This window comes from Colossoma macropomum, unplaced genomic scaffold (assembly GCF_904425465.1).
Source record: "Colossoma macropomum unplaced genomic scaffold, Colossoma_macropomum, whole genome shotgun sequence".
In the NCBI taxonomy this organism is placed as follows: domain Eukaryota; kingdom Metazoa; phylum Chordata; class Actinopteri; order Characiformes; family Serrasalmidae; genus Colossoma; species Colossoma macropomum.
Window position 1 is genome coordinate 25,624,046 of NW_023494792.1, and position 19,440 is coordinate 25,643,485.

The following is a 19,440-nucleotide window of genomic DNA, read 5'->3' on the forward strand; positions in this document are numbered from 1 at the left end:
TTTTGTGGGAAAGTTTCCTGCTGGAGATGTGAGAAAAGCGTCTATAGCTGAGCTAAAGCTCAAAGCAGAGCAAAGTAAGTCTGTGTTTATATTTATATTTTTTAGCCTATATTAGTACATCAGCACATACTGAGACATATTTACAGCCAAGATGGTAAAATGGACGTAAAATGTGGCTCCCAAGGTGGTTTGATTTTTGTTGAAGGGACAAAATGGCTCTTCTTAACATTTAAGTTGTGACCCCTGATGTACCCCTTGGCTATGCCCCCACAGATCCTAGTTTCCACGTCAATAAAAACCAACGATCAGTATATAAATAAGACAGACCTCCACTGTAATTTTCCATTCTGCTCTTTATTAAGGCCTATTTGTTGTGTACAGTTTTTCCATTTGCACTTAAAAAAGGACACAAAACACGACAAACATTTCTATTTGATTGTCACCCAACTGTTCATCTCATCAACGACACTTAATCTGGCCAATAAATCTGCACTGATATGAACACCCTGTATATTCGAAGTGCAACCGCAGGCTTTTCTCACAAAGGAAGGTGCAGTTTGGTTGAAATATTGAGGTGTTAGAGAATGAAAGGATGAAAAAGAGGAAGGAAGAAAGGGCGCAGAAGCAGTGGACGGACAGAGAAGAAAGGGAGCGTGACCTCAGACAAAGAGATCACCAGTTAAGAGGCACGGAAACAAGAGGGAGGGGGTGTTTTTCCTTTCATGCTGCTCGCAATTGCGCTTCTTACTGTAAATCTTCACATGTGAGTCATACAGAACGAAACAGCATAGAAATACAACATTCACCACATACGGTGGAATTAACAGCAAAATTCGACATAAACAAAAGAAATAAGAGTGAAATGAAAGTCTGACATTGTAATTTCTCAGAAAATCTTTTTTTTTTTCTAGAATTATATATTAGTTAAATCACAAATAGTCATCATTCAGGATACGTTTGATAAAATGCTCAATATGAACCCATTTAGACATCGTAATATCACTCAAGACAAACTAAAACTTGCTCCATGAACATACAAAATATTAAAAAAACGCATTCAGTCTTTAAATGAACTCGAAAGTAACACATTGGTCCCTTTAGTTAACAGTGAATGAGGTCACTGCTGCAGTACAACCACAAAAAGTAGATTGGACTGAAGTAAAAATAGAAATTTTAAGTCTTGTTCCCATTTTTACAGTGAGATTAGCGGTGGCTACGCCTCAGCCACAGGCCCACATCAACAAAACCGTCCTTTAGACTTACAGTTATACATTAACGTGTGGGAATGTGATGTGTGACGTGTCTTTTAACTAATATAATACATGAGCAGTAGTTTTTTGTGCCCAGAGCCAAAAAAAAAAGCTCAACCAAGTGATGCTAACATGGCTAAAGCTAGTTTAGCTGCTTTCACTCTTATCAGAACAGCTGCTAATCAGACATCTGTAGAGAATGTATCCTTGTTGGATCTCAGAGAAGCACGTCAGGTACTTTGTTCCTCGTTCCTGTGTTATCAGCTACAACTCTGAGCTCCCGTTACACGTACGACCTCAACAGCTGCTCAAGGTCAGTTTACAAATCAGACAATTGGCATAACATAGCATTAGCCACATTAGCATGTTGTTTGGTCGAACTTTCCTTTTAAAGCAGTTTAAATGTTGATCTAGTATCAGCTCTCCAGTCAGTATCGTCCTCAGACAGTGGTGGAAAGGAACAGCATCTGCTTTAATAATGTATAATAATGTATAACGCAGATTTTTAGCCTCTATTTTAAGGATTTTTAAGATGATAAGTAGCTTTTTAAGATCTGTTCTTTTGCTGAGATAACAGCCAGGCTTTAAAGGATGGTTTACAGCAAAAAAAAATACATTTCAATTTACAAACAACAACATTTTAGCCAAGGTAAGTTTGGTAAACTTATCTTCTTTAGTTTTGCTTTGGAGCTATGAGGCTAATATAAAAAGACTATGAACATTATTCAGTGGGAGTAATACCTGTGTAGGTCGGGTAACGTCACTGTTTACCAGTGTTTCTCAGTGACTTTCTCACTGGCTCTGTTCTAATCCATCACGATTCCAGCAGCTTTTATCTGCTATATATCACAGGTGTTGTTAATCCCCTGCTATTAAACGAATGAACATAGAAAGAACCCCAGATTATATTAATCCCACACTGTAAAATAAACTGCATAAATAATCCCAGGTTATATTAATCTCATGGTGTAAAATGACCCTTAGAAATAAACCCAGGTTAAATTAATCCCCCACTGTAAATTGAACCATATGAATAACCCCGGTTATTTTAATCCCATGCTATAATATGACCTGTAGAAATAATCCCTGGTTATATTAATCCCATGCTATAATATGACCTGTAGAAATAATCCCAATATATATTAATCCCATACTGTAAAAAAGAACCGTATAAATAACCCCAGGTCATTTTTATCCCATGCTATAATATGACCTGTAGAAATAATCCCAAATTATATTAATCCCATGCTATAATCTAACCTGTAGAAATAATCCCAAATTATATTAATCCCATGCTATAATATGGCCTGTAAAAATAATCCCAGATTATAATAATCCCATGCTATAACATGACCTGTAAAAATAATCCCAGGTTATATTAAGACCATGATATAACACAACCTGTATAAATAATCCCAGGTTATGTTAATCCCATGCCATAATATGACCTGTAGAAATAACCCCAGGTTATATTAGTCCCACACTGTAAAATGAACCACATAAATAACCCCAGGTTATATTAACCCCGTGCTATAATATGAACCATAGAAATAATACCAGATTGTATTAATCCTGTGCTATAATCTGAACTCAAATCAAGCCAATATAAACTGTTTTTCATTTTATGCGGTGACGTTGACTGTTGGCTGTAAATTCTAAGCTAATGACACACTGCAGTCACTGAAGGCAGCCCAGCCCAGGTTAAGGTGAAATATTAGATTGAATGTTTGGACAAGTTTTCTTCTTCTTAGAAGATGAACGTATTGTGTGTTGAACTTTTTAGTTCATAAATCAAGTAGCCCCTCCCACCTCTGAGTGAATATCCTGTGTGAATCAGTCATAAACATTACAGACATGCTGTGATAAGATTACGTTACCCTCCTCCCCAGTGCAAACTTAGCAGCATCGTAGCAAACCTTAGATACCAAACATGTCTCGGCTGATCGACTCTGTTCTGGGGTGGATGGGGAAATTGGTGTACATTTGATTTTACAGTAAATGACTTTCAGATTGCTGCCGTTGACCACCACTGTCCTTTGGACCTGAAATCTGATCCTAGACCAGCCATTTCACTCTCTTTGAAACCTGAGACAATTCAAACTGACGATTTAAAATCCGAGCTCAGTCCTAATTTGAGACACTCGGCCCTGTCCGTAGTGCAAAAGAAAATCATTAGCATCCAATTCTGAGGAGGCACAATGCAATTTGAAACAACAGGCCACGTTTAGGAGAAAAAGGACCAAGTACAGGGTCAGAAGCAGCTACGTTCACCATCATCTCACGCTTCAGATTCGTCACTAGGACCACACTGAGGAACCGTCTCAGCTCTGAGTAAGAGAGCGATTTCCACCAGCGCAGAGCTTAAACCCACACCGAGCTTCCTCACTCAGCACACAGCCTCCCCTCTCCTCAAACCGCCATTCAGAAACAAAGCCACAATCAGCAATTAGCGCAACTGGAAAGACAGGTTTCTCACCGCACCGACAACAAAACATGCCAACAACAGCGGTTCCACCAGACTGTTTAGTACTGAACACATGCTTTCTGTTGGCAAACTAGAGCTGATGTACATCTGGGGCAGCTGAGCTCTGACTCTAAACTCCTACCTGAGTCTTTAACCCTTAGAAGCCACAGTTACTACCGGCAATAACAAAAACATGTCGTATTCTGATATTAATAATAGAAAATATATTTGTTGAGCCATGCAGTTCTAACCTGACTAGTGATACAACACCTTCAGAGGGCGACGGTGAGTAACATTTACTTAACGTTTGTTAATAACACATTTAGATGGCGACGGTGAATGACGTTTACTTAATGTTTGTTAATAACACATTTAGATGGTGACGGTGAGTAACATTTATTTAATGTTTGTTAATAACACGTTTAGATGGTGACGGTGAGTGACGTTTATTTAATGTTTGTTAATAACGTTTAGATGATGACGGTGAGTAACATTTATTTAATGTTCGTTAATAACACGTTTAGATGGCGACAGTGAGTAACATTTACTTAATGTTTGTTAATAACACATTTAGATGGCGACGGTGAGTAACATTTAATGTTTGTTAATAACACGTTTAGATGGCGACAGTGAGTAACATTTACTTAATGTTTGTTAATAACACGTTTAGATGGCGACGGTGAGTAACATTTATTTAATGTTTGTTAATAACACGTTTAGATGGCGACAGTAACATTTACTTAATGTTTGTTAATAACACGTTTAGATGGCGACAGTAACATTTACTTAATGTTTGTTAATGACACGTTTAGATGGCGACGGTGAGTAACATTTACTTAATGTTTATTAATAACACATTTAGATGGCGACGGTGAGTAACATTTACTTAATGTTGATTAATAACACATTTAGATGGCGACGGTGAATGACGTTTATTTGACGTTTGTTAATGATGCTTTTAGAGGGCGGCAGGGAGTAACATTTATTTAATGTTTGTTGATAACACCTTTAGAGGGCGATGGGGGGGGTAACATTATTTTATTAAAAATGAATTATGTAATTAATTATGCACTTGCGTCATCAAATATAACTAATATAATGTAAATATAATGTAATGTAAATGAAATGTATTGCAAATGGACAATGTTTACGCTCTCTGAGCTGAGGAGTTCATGCCAAAGCAAGCAATATAAGTGAATATTACACACTATAAAGTAAACGTACAGGAACAGGACAGTAACTCCAGCCTCCTAAGGGTTAAAGTCCCAGAGCTGCTGTTGCTGCTCGGGTGGTTCTGTTTCTGGCTGACCCTCTGAAGGGAGGATGAGTGGAGCGCGGAGCCGGACCGGCTCACCTCCTGTGGGTGTGAAGATGATGCGTGGCGCTGCCAGCTGCTGTTGAGCAGCGAGCCGACCGACACCCACCCATTCGCTCTGCTTCTGCTCTCCTCTGGGAGACGGAGGCGAGAGCGGTGGGCCTGCAGGAGATCTGACCACGTGCTGGACGCTCTGAACGCGAACACGCACCCACCCACACCAGCGAGCACCCGGGAGTTCATGTGCTTGGGAAACATACGCTCACTGCCCATCAAAAGTTTGGGGACACCTCGAGCCCTGCTACATAAGATTGACATAACCCTGCCATTATACATTTAACCCCTTTTCAAAGTAGCCATAGTAGCTGTTGTGAAGGTCCCTCACTTAAACTATCCATTTTTTCCCGTTAATAACACTGACTGAATATCTTCACTAGCAGCTCAACACAGAGTCACACACAGAGAGCCAAGTTAATCCAAATGATTATTACTCTGTAACTACAGGACCTTCAATGTAAACTGGCTGAGCTATTCTTAGGTTATAGAAGTGTGTAATAAAACTTTGGCCCTGGCTATTTAAGGGGTTAATCTGATAACAGAGTTAAGGGGAAAACAGTTTGTTTCATTATTTTCATTAAAAACAGTTGTTTTCCATTCTGCTGGTGGAATGAGCACCACGGGGCCTGGAGCCAGAGATTAAAGAACTACTGTGTCTGTACGTTGACTAAACTAAAAAAAAGTGGTGCTTTATTACTTTTGATGGTATGAGTAGCTGTGTTGATACGACACCATGCACTAAACCCGGAGTTCCTGACTTTCCTCCTGACTTTCCAAGTAGGAATTCCTGTTTTCTTTGGTTTCTGAGTTACGAGTTCAGTCAAACGCAGCATAATCCACCTTTGGGCCAAAAGAGCCTCAGTATGCAATTCATTGTTTACAATCTGCTGTTCGCTCCAAGAATCTGATGAACATGAAGATAAATATACCCAAAGCATTGGCACTTAAGTAAGCTGCTTAAGTAAAACTCGGCAAATATTACAAGAAGGTAAAGTGTACCCCAATTTTTATGGGCAGTGTATACACAGCCAGAACTGGCTAATCTATGGGCAGAATCAGATGCATTTGTTCACGGTTGCAGCAACATGAGCCAGTATAACATCCCCACAGTGGGCGGTTGCTCCATAGCCGAGCATACGCAACATTGCTAGTCATGTAGTCTTTTGTTTTGCTTGATAGACCTGAAAGAGGAAAGGAGCACGAAGGGTCTGAGGCAACTGCATCCTGTCAGAAACCGCTCGCCTGCTTTAGGGCTGATCTGAGGTCAGCACGCTGAGCCACGCTGAGCTCAGAACCTCTGCTGTACAGTGATGGGGAAGTGAAACTATCAGAGCCCCCTGCTTCACTTCCTTCAGCGCAAATAAACGGCCAAACGTTTCATAAACAGCCTGCATTTGCTGTGCTTGGATGGCTGGAAGGTCTGCAGAGCTGCACGGCCTGTAGAAGTGTGTGATGTATATTCGCTCCATTTGTATGGACGGTGGGCATAAGGCCTTCAGAAATAGATGGCCGAGCGTTTAAACTTTAAACAGCATGGGTTTTAGATGGACGGGCTGCGTGAGCTTCATGTGTGTTGGTGTCTGAGAGTTTTTCGAAAACATAGAGTGAGGGCGGCTGAGCGCTGGGCTGAAGCGGAGCGTGGGAACGGCAGAGGTGGTGTTGGTTCGTGTCCAAACACGCGCTAAAAAAAGAAATGAAAACAATACCAATAACTCGGTACTAGCGAACCGGCACTTCTCTTTTAAACAGGAAAACAGGCCACTTTGCGAAGCACATTCAAAAGGGAATTCCACTTATTTTGACACATTTCTGCACAATTTAATGCATATTATGTAGGGTCATCCACAGAGGTTTGGTGTGAAATGCTCCCCTTTAGATAATCTGCAGAGCTGTTCACAGTGGTGGTGATAGGAACCAGACATCCACCTCTGAAAGCACCCTCACAGAAAGTTATTACACTAAATACATTGATGGTCAAGACATTGAGGCTAGTTTTCCAAAGTTTTGACCACCACCGAGTCTCTACAGTGAACCGTCTCACACTCTGAATGACTCTGTTTGCACTGAATTATGCAGAAATGTTCGATTCCACTTTAATCGTCACGAGATGATGTGGCGCATACCTGTGCACAGGTGTGTATGAGTACAGAGAAGAAGGGTGTGTATCTCACAAGACATGCGCTTCCAAGAAGTACAGTAAAGAGTAATGAACAATCCAGGCTTCATCTTCCTGCTGCAAATCTGGGCCTTTACGCTTTGACCTTACAAGCTAAATTTCCTCGCCGACTCGCTTGTTAAAGGAAAGATTCACTGCATTTTCAAAATCACACGAATCACATCTCAAGGAAAGGCAGCTGGCTGATATTCTTGCCTTCAAGAGTTTCAGCATGCTTTCAGCTTTGAGTTGCACTGGGAACACTAGCAGCTGAACAGACTGCATTAAACAAGTATAACTAGTGGTCAAATTGTTAGAGAAAGTGGGGCTGGTGGGTTCAAACGGAATCTCAAATAAGGACGAAGGGCCCATATCTATTATTCTTGTATTTTAAGTCCACATAATTTATATCTATAACCATGTTCTGACTTTTCTTTATGCCTTAAAATTAAACTACTGTGCCTTTAAGGCTGATATATGTAAACGAGCTCTGTTCTGATTGGATGGCCTCATTCTAAAAGCAGTCCAGGCTGAAACACCCCTTATAACTTCAGTGTAAATGGGCAGAGCTAATCTGATCTAGGCTGAAAAAGCAGATATATGTAAAGGTGCTGGTTTTCGTGACATCAAAAAGCTGTTTTTGCAGCTTAATTCCCATATATTGTCTGCAGAGCGAACAATATATCTTTAAAAGTGTTTCATTTTAAGCGTAAAATTGAGGATCTTTGTTTTGCAGTTTGTGACCAAAATATAGAACCACTCCACTATGGTGTGATTAGCTCGTTAGCAGTGACTTGGCACGTTAGCTGTGGCTAACGATACTGTTTTTAGAATGAGGAAACGCTGAAGAGGAGTACTTTCAGCTTTGCTTCTGCTTTTTTCTGTGTTCGTTCACGTTTGACTTGTACAAAACGTCACGCCCAAGCTGCGTTGCGTGTTTGGGCATTCTTTTTTTAAAACTGGTGCACCGTAAAATGATTTGGACTGATTTTATAGAACTTCAAACAATAAGATAACAGACAGTAACTCCCTGATTACTGTCCTGTTAACTTACTATTAGAACTTCTGGCATCTCTTACACAGTGATAGGCAACACAGTAACGCGCAGAAAGAGCTGATTCACCCTCGACATGCACAGGCCGTAACTCCTCTGGCAGCAGAGTTACATGTGTTAAAGGGACCATCTCCAAATTCTCAGAATGGATCTCCAGTGAGACGTTTGGTTTGCTAGCTAAGTTAAAACGACAGATCTGTTTTTTACAGTACGAAGGATCGCCCCTTCAGAAGCCACAGCACTTGTGCAATCAGACGACCATGCAAATTTCACCGAAGCTGAACTCGAACTGAGCTGCCGAAAGTCTGTCATGTGAAACCCTTGAAACAGGCAGTGTAGGTGGAAGGTCAGGCTGCAGTTTAGCCTTCCGTCAGGAAAACAGCTCATACGCTCGGCAGCTGGAAGCACATGCAGACGTCTGAAAACGGAATGAATCTTTCCTTTAACAGCTGCTGAAATGCAAACCTACAATAAGACTGAGTTTGGGATTATATACATGGCTGTATGTGTGTATGTGAATGTAAAACTCTCTCATCTCCTGAGCTCATTGGCAAAAACACATGTTGGCAAACTCTTCATGTATCCGTGCGTGTGTGAGTGTGTGTGTGTGAGTGTGTGTGTGTGAGTGTGTGTGAGTGTGTGTGTGTGTGTGTGTTTTGTCCTATTTGAGCGCTTTTACGACGGTCGCATAGGCGATGTGTATTTCGTTGTCACTCGGACAGGTGGAGGAGAATTCCTCTCGTGCGTAGGCGGCGTCCAGGTATCGCCATAGCGACGCGAGGGTGCGAGGGATGGTGAAACCCCGATACTTCTCACAGACCACCTGAGAGAGAGAGAGAGATTAGAGATATTGTACTGTAAGACCTACATAAAGGAAAGCTTCACTGCCTTAAGCTCTGAAAATGTCACGTCACAGTGTGTTTAAACTTCAATAACTTTACAGCCGTTTGATATATCAACAAACCTCAAGTTCTACATTAAACTAGAGACGCTGAGCTTTCCAACAACATGCCATATGGCACTGTGTGGCGTATCTCCCTGTCAAATTCCAGGCCCTACTTCTGCGGAGTCAGCTGTACTGCCTCTCCATTAGATTACAGTATATACAGATCAGTCGCTGCTGTCGGAACAAAACCTCGTATCTCCATTTTTGACGTTTTTTCCATTTTTGACATAATTTAATAAATATTTGAACATTCATAAAAGTTTAAAAGAAATTATATTAGGATTTTGGAAAAGCAAATTAGCTCCTCTCTAATGTTAGGTGTTCTCATATTGAAGAACTCTGAGATGTCTGAACTCTCTCTCTACTCCTCCAGGGGGTTGTGAAGAGCGTGTATCTTACACTTTGGTCAGAGTTTCTTATCTGCTTAGTCCAAACAAGGAAGCAGAGAAAGACTACTGCAGCCGACTAAAGGCTACTGCACAGCAGGCGAGAGGCGTTACGCTGCCAGGGGGTCTCTGGCCGATAGTACAAACATCACTATAGCACATAAGAAAAGCGCAGATAAATAAGAAGCACAAGCCTGACATTTGAATGGTTTTTAATCATTTTATTGAGAAATTCGAATATCAAATTTGACTGAAAGCGAATACTAAGTTCAGATATCTGTATATTTGAAAAAAACTACAGAGCACCAGTCTGTTACCTTGACGATGTGTAGCTTGGGCAGCAGGTTGCAGTCGGCCAGTGTGAGCTCCTGACCGTCCAGGAAGGGGCGGGTCGACGTGGTGACATCATCGGCACTGTTCTCGTCAATCTCATCAGGTAGAGGAGAGCTTAGATAATCGTCCAGCTTCTTCAGAGCCTTCAGCAGGCCTTTCTCCAGGTCTGCACACACACACACACACACACACACACACACACAGAGCATTACAAACGCTTAATACGGTTTACCACAAATGAAGTCTAGACTAAAACTGTCTCTCCAGAGTGGCTATAATGAGGCTGTGGACTGTGATTAGTCCATGTTTTGTAAACTGTGTGTGTGTGTGTGTGTGTGTGTGTGTGCGTATGTGTGTGTGTGTGTGTGCGTGTGTGTGCGTGTGTGTGTGCGTGTGTTTGTTAACGGGAAGTTGGTGTTTGGCTGTAATCCTGGAACATTGGATTTGGATTAGGTCTGGCACACACATTTATAGAGCAGGTACCTTTAAATCCCCTAAACTGAACTAAACCACAGGCTTGGCCAGTTTGGCGTAGCCACTGTGAACCGCCCAGTCTGTTTTAGCACAGTGTTTATGAAGAGTCAGTGAAGGGTTTAACGCAACTGAGCTGGACAATCACTGCATTTCAGTCCAGACTAAAATACATAGCAGTTACTGAATCATTTAAAATAGATATTGATTCACTCATAGCAGTTACTGAATCATTTAATATAGATACTAAATCATTCATAGCAGCTACTGAATCATTTAAAGTAGATATTAAATTATTTGTATTTATTACTGAATCCTTTAAAATAGGTATAAAATCATTCATAGCAGTTACTAAATCATTTAAAATAGATATTAAATAAATTGTAGCAGTTACTTTATCATTTAAAATAGATATTAAATCATTCGTAGCAGTTACTGAATCATTTAAAATAGATACTAAATCACTCATAGCAGTTACTGAATCATTTAAAATAGATATTAAATCAATTGTAGTTACTGAATCATTTAAAATAGATACTAAATCACTCATAGCAGTTACTGAATCATTTAAAATAGATATTAAATCAATTGTAGTTACTGAATCATTTAAAATAGATATTAAATCAATCGTAGCAGTTACTGAATCATTTAAAATAGATATTAAATCATTCGTATCAGTTACTGAATCATTTAAAATAGATACTAAATCACTCATAGCAGTTACTGAATCATTTAAAATAGATATTAAATCAATTGTAGCAGCTACTGAATCATTTAAAATAGATATTAAATCAATTGTAGCAGTTACTGAATCATTTAAAATAGATATTAAATCAATTGTAGCAGTTACTGAATCATTTAAAATAGATATTAAATCATTCATAGTGGGTACTGAATAAATCACTGAAAAAGTCATAGCAGTTACTGAATGTTTTTACAGTAGCAAATACTAAATAATCATTAGTAGTTACTGAAGTGTATAATAGATTCTGAATTATTATCAGATTCATGACAGATACTGAATGATTTGAAGGAGATACAGAATAATTTATAAAAAAATGCTAAAATGTTCAAAACAATACAAAACCTTACATTCTGCTAAAATATTTTAGGCAAGACTTTCCTACCATTTATCTGTAATTTTGAATACTCATTCTCTGGGAAAGTCCCAGCAGAGTCCAGCAGATATGACTGTCCAGAACAGTCTGTATGAGCATAACCAGCTCCTACACTCAGTCCTAAATTTAACCCATTATTTCATTGTTGAATAGAATGAGACATTCTGGAGTAGCCACACAAGGTCACCATGTCTAATGCCAAGCGTGGGCCAGAGGGGTATAAAGCCGCCCAGCATTGGGCTTTGAAGCAGTGGAACTGTGTTCTCTGGAGTGATGGAGCTCCAACACCTTTGTGATGAGTTAGAGTGATCCACCAACATCAGTACCTGACCTCACTAATGCTCAATCAATTCCTCACAGCAATGTTCCACCATCTAGTGTAAAGCCTTCCCAGAAGAGTAGAGGCTGTTACTGCAGCAAAGGAGGAATAAACTCCCTTTTAATACCCTTCATTTCAGATGAAACGCTGTGAGTTTTGGACATACACTGTAGCCACTATCGGTCAGAGCTCTTCGGCTGGGGTCCATGAACCTGCCCATCTGTCAAATTCAATGTTTTTTATCTGTTTCTCTATCTTTGCGATAATACAGTGCAGAAATATGGTTCAAATATTTCCTGAATCTGTAGAGTCGCCCTTTCCATTCCACCAAATTGCAAGATCACACGTGACTCACAGCTGGAGTTATGAGCCTGTGAAGAGGGGCTGAGATACATGTCATCTGCCTCTCACTGTGTATAATTGGTGGATTTGTCTGTCTGTCTACATTCTGTGTGAAACTGACCAATGGACATTCGGAAAATCACTAAGCACTGACCATCACACCGGAAACCCTTCATTCTTCATTCAGCCCACATCCGAGACACATGTGAAATGGTGTGCAGAGAGTTTACAGCTGCTGAAGTTGGTGAAGCAGTTTTGGAAATTAGCGACACAGTTAATGAGGCATTTTGGTATGAAACATATGGAGATCATTTTATATCCAAGACGCTTTAAATGAGAATTTAAGAAGATATGCACAAATTGAGAAAATGCCCTCAGACCCCAGAGGGTTAACAGTGACCAATCAGTTTTAAATCTGGTCAGTATGACCTCTTGAGCTACTCTACCGTGTAATATCACCCCACTGACCTCTCGTTCTATTGACACACTTTTATCTCCAGAATGTTCTCTATGAAGATGTACTGCTTACTGTCATTCATCCCTGGGTTGGAGTTCTTGATGTAGGCTGAGAACTTGGAGAACACGTCCATGCCAGCGGTGTTGGACTCTGGGTTTCGCGCAGCCAGGCGTGGGTACCTGCAGTGAGGGGAGTGGGGGTCCGTGACCAGAGAAATACCAATGAAGATTAGAAATAGGAATAACACACAAAACAACAAGTTGCACAATAAAATCTCAAAAAATTATGAAACCTTTAAAGTGATTTTCAGTGACAGTTTAAACTAAAATTAAATCTACACAGACTTCCTCCTCAGTGCAAATGAGGTCAGTCAGCTGAGACGTGTTCTCCATGACCTACTGCTAAAAGTCCAGATGAAACTCAGGCCTCAGTGCTGCTACACTGTACAAACCCTGGGCTCTGGGAGAGACAGGTCTAGGCTGACCGTCTGTTGAGACATTATATTTTATAGCGGTCAGCCTGAGAACGATGGCTAATGAAGGAAGGATTCAGTGAACGAATGATTACTTGGGAGGGCTGAGGTGCTCCTCCAGAAACTCCTCGATCTTGTTGGTGTCTGTCTTCACTTCCCTCCCGTACAGCAGGAACGGGGGCTGAGCTCCAGGAGCCAAATCCTTCAGGATATCAGGCTTCCTGCAGAGAGAGAGAGAGAGAAGAGACAGAGAGAAAGACAGAGGAGAGAGAGAGAGGGAGACAGAGAGAAAGAGAGAGAGACAGAGAAGAGAGAGAGAGAGAGAGAGAAAGAGAGGAGATAGACAAAAGAAAACAGAGAGAGTGAAAGAGAAAAAGAGAGAGAATGAAAAAGAGAAAGAGTGAGAAAGAAAGAGAGAGAGGAAAAAGAGAGGAACAAAGAAAAAGAGACAGAGCGACACAGACAGAGAGAGAGAGATAGAGAGAGAGATAGAGAGGGGCGGAGAAAGAATGAAAGAGAAAGAGAGAGAGAGATAGCGGGAGAGAGACAAAGAAAGAGAGAGGAAAAGAGAACATAGAGAGGAAGAAAGAGAGAAAAAGACAGAGAAACAGACAGAGCAAGAGAGAGAGAGAAACAGATAGAGCGAGAGAGAGAGACGGGCGAGAGATCATTTCTCTATGTGGCCAAATAACATTAATATCCTCAGTCCAGTCAGAATTACTACATGATCTCCTGATCACTGTTTAGGCTGACCTGTGAGATCACAGCGTGAACAGCGTGAGCTGGTCGAGGTGAGCAGATGTAAATGAAGGACAGTAAACACATCACTCAGACGTCATCAGGCTTATCAGAGCAGAAAATTATCTTATCTAACTTCTGACCTGGAGCTCTAACTGATGTAGAGAGCAGCGCTGAGTAATGTTAGTTAGCCATATAGCTAATGCTGGCGTTTTAGCGTGTAAGCTGGCAGAATGATTTTTTTTTGCTTATATTTTCACATTCAGCTTCACTCGACTCCACACAGAATCCTGCAGATGTTTGTGTGAGTGTCTGCAGTATAACCAGTGTTAGCTTCCAGGTAAACACAGCTAGCAAGCAAGGAGGCCAATCAGCCAATCTGGCCATTTTAGGTTGACAGTTAGAAGAGGCTTATCGTGGTCAGCTAGACTGTTCTGACCAATTCTGAAATTAGCTAAAGTTTATTCTGAATATGTTTCACGGTTGAATACATAAGAGAGAGCAACAGAATTCTTGATAGACAAAATTCATATAATGCTGCAATTATACAGCATGACGCCACACGAAACAATGTTTACATATATATATAATTATATATCGTTATTGTTGGGCAAAAAGATTGTATTTCTATTTAAGCCAATTTTTACTTTTTTGCATAATTGCAAAACTCTAATTACTCCTTGCATTATGATAAATCTTATTAAATTACATTCACTAGAAATTAATAATGTTTTTTCTATCGTAAAGTTATGAATTTAGACGTTCTGTTTACAAGTTACTAAAGTTTTTCTTTCTATCGTAACGTTATCATTTTGGATGTTTTGTTTACAAGTTACTAAAGGTTTTTTCTTTCTATCATAAAGTTATAATTTTGGATGTTTTGTTCACAAGTTACTAAGGTTTTTTCTTTCTATCGTAAAGTTATCATTTTGGACGTTTGTTTACAAGTTACTAAAATTTTTTCTTTCTATCATAAAGTTATAATTTTGGATGTTTTGTTTACAAGTTACTAAAGTTTTTTCGTTCTATTGTAAAGTTATGATTTTGGACGTTTGTTTACAAGTTACTAATGTTTTTTCTTTCTATCGTAAAAACGTTATCATTTTGGATGTTTTGAAGTTACTAAAGTTTTTTTTTATATCGTAAAGTTATTTTAGACTTCTGTTTAATAGTTAATAAAGTTTTTTTCTTTGTATGGTAATCATTTTGGACATTTGTTAACAAGTTAATAAACATATATATATTACATTTTTATGCTAAATGGACCAACAGAAATGCTCCAAAAAAACTTGCTGTTGTTGAAAACCTTGTTGATTAACTTCCACTCATAGTTAAGAAAGTTCTTCCCTCTCCTTTAAAGCTCCCACCATGTAGATTCAAGGTTTTGTCACAACAGCAACACTTCCAAATTAAAAAACATGTCATTTGACCAGGGGGGCAGAAACTTTTGCATACGGTTGTACGTGTCAGCGATATACTCACCTCTTCATATCGACTGTAGTGACGTTAAACGTCACTCCCTTCAGCCACAGCACCATGAAGAGCCTCTGTGAGAAGGGGCAGTTCCCAATGCTCTGTCCATCACTGCCCGCCTGCACAGAGAAGACAATACAGAGTCCTGTTATCACCTCATATCAGCTTCCTGACCACCATCACACACTGCAGGACACACAATACATCACACAGAAACATCCATCACAACATAAAACAGCAAAGCTCACAGACGAGCAGGAGGCGACTGTACTATAGCCTGAATACTGAAACAGACATGCCTGTTGATGATGACATTAATAAATTAAACAGATCAGGTCAGTGTAACAGACTGTGGTCAATCACACCCACATCAGCTTTATATCGTGACGACACGGTACCTCGAATATCGTCCAATACCAGTCTGACATTTGTTCCCGAAAAATGAAACTATTTTAACTGAAACATTTGACTTTCCATGTAGAAATAATGACTCAGCCAACCTTCTCCTGATTCTGACGTAGTATCTCAAAATATGACTTATTTTCTCAAACATTTGACTTACTATGTCAAAATACTAACTCATGTTCTCATTATACTGACTTAGTATCTCATAGACTTTTTTCCTCAAAATGCTGACATATATCAAAATAATAACTTCTTGAAAGTTACTGTGACTTCCTGTGTCAAACTAATGAAATAATTATTTTAAGATACAAAGGCAAAACACTGAGAATACGTCATTGTTTTGAAGTAACTGGTAAATATTTTGAAGAAATAGCCAGTAGTTTGGGATACTAAGTAAACATTTTGAGAAAATAAGTCGTTATTTAAAGTTGTTAAGCCCAATGTTTGAGAAAATAAGTTGTTATTTAAAGTTGTTAAAACCAATGTTTGAGAAAATAAGTCGTTATTTAAAGTTGTTAAGCCCAATGTTTGAGAAAATAAGTCGTTATTTAAAGTTGTTAAAACCAATGTTTGAGAAAATAAGTCGTTATTTAAAGTTGTTAAGCCCAATGTTTGAGAAAATAAGTCGTTATTTAAAATTGTTAAAACCAATGTTTGAGAAAATAAGTCGTTATTTAAAGTTGTCAAGCCCAATGTTTGAGAAAATAAGTCGTTATTTAAAGTTGTTAAGCCCAATGTTTGAGAAAATAAGTTGTTATTTAAAGTCGCTAAGTCCAGTGTTTGAGTAAATAAGTCATGATTTAAAATTTTAAAGTTTTTTTCTGAGATAAGAGGTAAATTTTATAATAAGTAAATATTGTTAATAAAATTATTATTCAAAAAATAAGTCACTGTTCTGAAATTTTAAGTAAATATTTTGAGAAAATAAGTCATCAGTTAGAGATATTAAGTCAATAGTTTGAGGTAATGAGGCACTGTTTCGAGTCCAAATTTCAAGAAAGGCATTATATCAACACAGTAAGTCAATATTCAGAGAAATTAAGTAATTATTCTGAGTATGAGTGAACATTTCCAGAAACAGTGAAAGCAGAAATGAAACTGCAGGTTATGTTTTCCTCTCTGTAGTTATACAGTCATATAAAAGCAGTGTTATTGTTGTCGTAACATTTTTATTATTCCTTTTATTACAACATTCTTCCTGTTAGTATTGTTTGTTGTTGTAACATCTTTATTACATTATCATTACTGTTTATTGCAGGTGTATTAAAGCTGTTGGCTGTTGAATCATCATTATTATTATTATTATCATCATTATTATTTTGATTATTATTATTATCATAATTATTCTAATAAATATCATGCCATGTCCAGTTGGCCTACTCCTCCACTCTGAGCTGCAGGACACTGAAAAACCTCTAAAGCTCCTTTCAGACTTTCAGTGGGCCAGTAAACAATGACCGCTTTCATGCTCTCTCTCTCCCTCTCTCTCTCTCTCCCTCTCTCTCTCTCTTTCTCCCTCTCTCCCTCTCTATCTCTCTCTCTTCCTCTCTCTCTCTCTCTCTCGCTCATACACACACACACGTTTTTTTTGCTACACTTGTGAGGACTTACATAGGTTTTTATTAATTTTTGCACTACAGTAGCCTAATAATGCTACACCCACACCTAAACCTACCCTAGGGTTAGCCTCAGTATCCAAAAGGCAATCTTTCTGCTCTACTGGGTTCTCAAAGAGAAAGAGAGTCATTTGTAGAGGACACAACACGTGCTCAAGTGAGCCCTGCTGAAAACACCTAAAGAAACCATCAAATGTTTCTGTTGGTTCCTGATAGTTCTGTAATGTATTCTGGCTTATCTGATGGTTTGATATCACAATGTAAACGATCCTAATTTGTTCAACAGGTGACCACTGGCTAAGTCTAAATACATTTAATGGTTTCCTAATGGGTTCTAAATGTGTTCTAGAGGAAACTAGTGGTGTTTGGTCTAGGTTTAATCCCAGTGGTCTCAAATGGACCTTTTTCAGCAGGGATGACCAGCAAAATGTCCTCAGTTGAGCCCAAAGGTCACGTCCTCCTAGCAGACATGTGGTCCTCACGAGTATAGCAAAACAATCAGTGAGCGCAGTGTGTTTCTCAGGACTTCAGACTGAAGTTCGGCTCACATTTACCGCGCTTACATCGCTTCCTCTCAGAGCCAACGCCCCAAACCCCAACACAGCTCCTACACACAGGCCAGTAACACTGAACAAACAGCACATCTCAGCGCCTGACCACTCTGACCACTCTGACCTGCAGCCCAGGCGCTCAGCGGCAGCTTTACAAGCCGGACAGCCGCACCTTGCGTTCCTTATCAGGTACCTTATCTCTGAGTTTATTCAAAGCTCCACTCAGAGCTCCGTCAGCTGCTCTGCAGGGTTTCAATCAGCTGATATCGGCCGCTCTGAGCGCCACTCCGGCCCATTATTCTCACATTTGGCTGCTAAACCGGGTTAAACAGTCCTACACTCAGCTGGCCTCCTGGCCCTGATGACCATCTGTTACAATGGAGAGGGAAACTCAGCCTCACCTTCACGAAAAGTTCCACCTCGGGTTGACTTTCGTCGCTCATGTCGCTCAGATCTGCGCAAAACGCTCAAAAGCCCCGAATAATAAACCGAACCAACTTCTGCAGCGCCGCGCGTCTCCCGCTGTGCGTCCCCGACTCGAGTTGACTTCCGCTCCGCCGCAGCCCGCCTGGCTGTTTCTTTTCCCACCCGTATTCCGTCCAGCCCCGCCCCTCCTGCGCTGGGATTGGCCGATGGATCATGCTTGACGTTCTAGAGCGCGAAACGGATTGGCCAGTAGACCCTACGTCACAATCAGCCCGCCGTTCCAGAGGCCCAACCCTCCCTGCGCTACGATTGGCTAGTTTGCAAAGTGTTCCAGAACGGGACTAATCCTAGCTCAGGAGGAGGGGTCTAGCAGCTAATCGCGCTGCAGGACAGACTACGCTACAGCCAATCACAGAGCAGGAGGGGCGGAGCTAGCCAATCCTAGATGAATTTGAAACAAGGCTCCAAATTTGCTATTTAGTGAACTAAGTAGGGAGCAGGGAAGTGCTTTAGATTGAGAATCGTGTTGTTTTACAGTATAGCATGTTACTTTTTAGCTTTTAATCATGTTTAATTAGATTTTCCATTCATATGCAAACATCTGTACACTCCTGGTCAAACTGCATGTTTTGTTGATGTTCTAAGCCATTTGATAAGTAAGTTAACCCATCTTCTTTGGGGACGGCACTTAAATATGGCATTGTCTGCGAATTTCTGCATCATTTTTATTGTATTTTAGTTTAACATTTTGAGAAAAATAAATAAATCATAAAAAGTGGCCTGTGTAAAAGTTTTTTATATATATTTTACAGTTTATATTTATGTTTTCTTTTTTCTCAATATTTCAATTAGGACTCTGGAACCCTAGCACACTAGGAGCTTAAGGTTCTGGGAACTGAAAAGTTTGAGCCTGATATCATAGGACCCTGGGAACATTGGATGCCGATAACTTAGGACCTGGTAACATAGGGTCCTAACAAAGTGCCCTGGGAACATAGGACCCTGGGAACGTAGCACCCTAGGGCTTAAGTACATAGGGTCCTAGGAACACAGGACCCTGGGAACATTGGGTGCTGAGAACCTAGGACCTGG

General features: G+C 39.9%; 1 protein-coding gene across 1 annotated transcript; it reads right to left on the reverse strand.

The window, feature by feature from the left end:
- Positions 1 to 335: 335 nt before the first annotated feature.
- Positions 336 to 18,493, reverse strand: clic1 (chloride intracellular channel 1). The gene is made up of 6 exons (XM_036576716.1): positions 18,324 to 18,493; positions 15,360 to 15,469; positions 13,235 to 13,360; positions 12,740 to 12,846; positions 9,945 to 10,126; positions 336 to 9,118 (listed from the first exon to the last, which is right to left on the reverse strand). Exons 1-6 carry the CDS (start codon positions 18,363 to 18,365, stop codon positions 8,957 to 8,959), a joined length of 729 nt encoding a protein of 242 aa, XP_036432609.1. The 5' UTR covers positions 18,366 to 18,493; the 3' UTR covers positions 336 to 8,956.
- Positions 18,494 to 19,440: the final 947 nt, after the last annotated feature.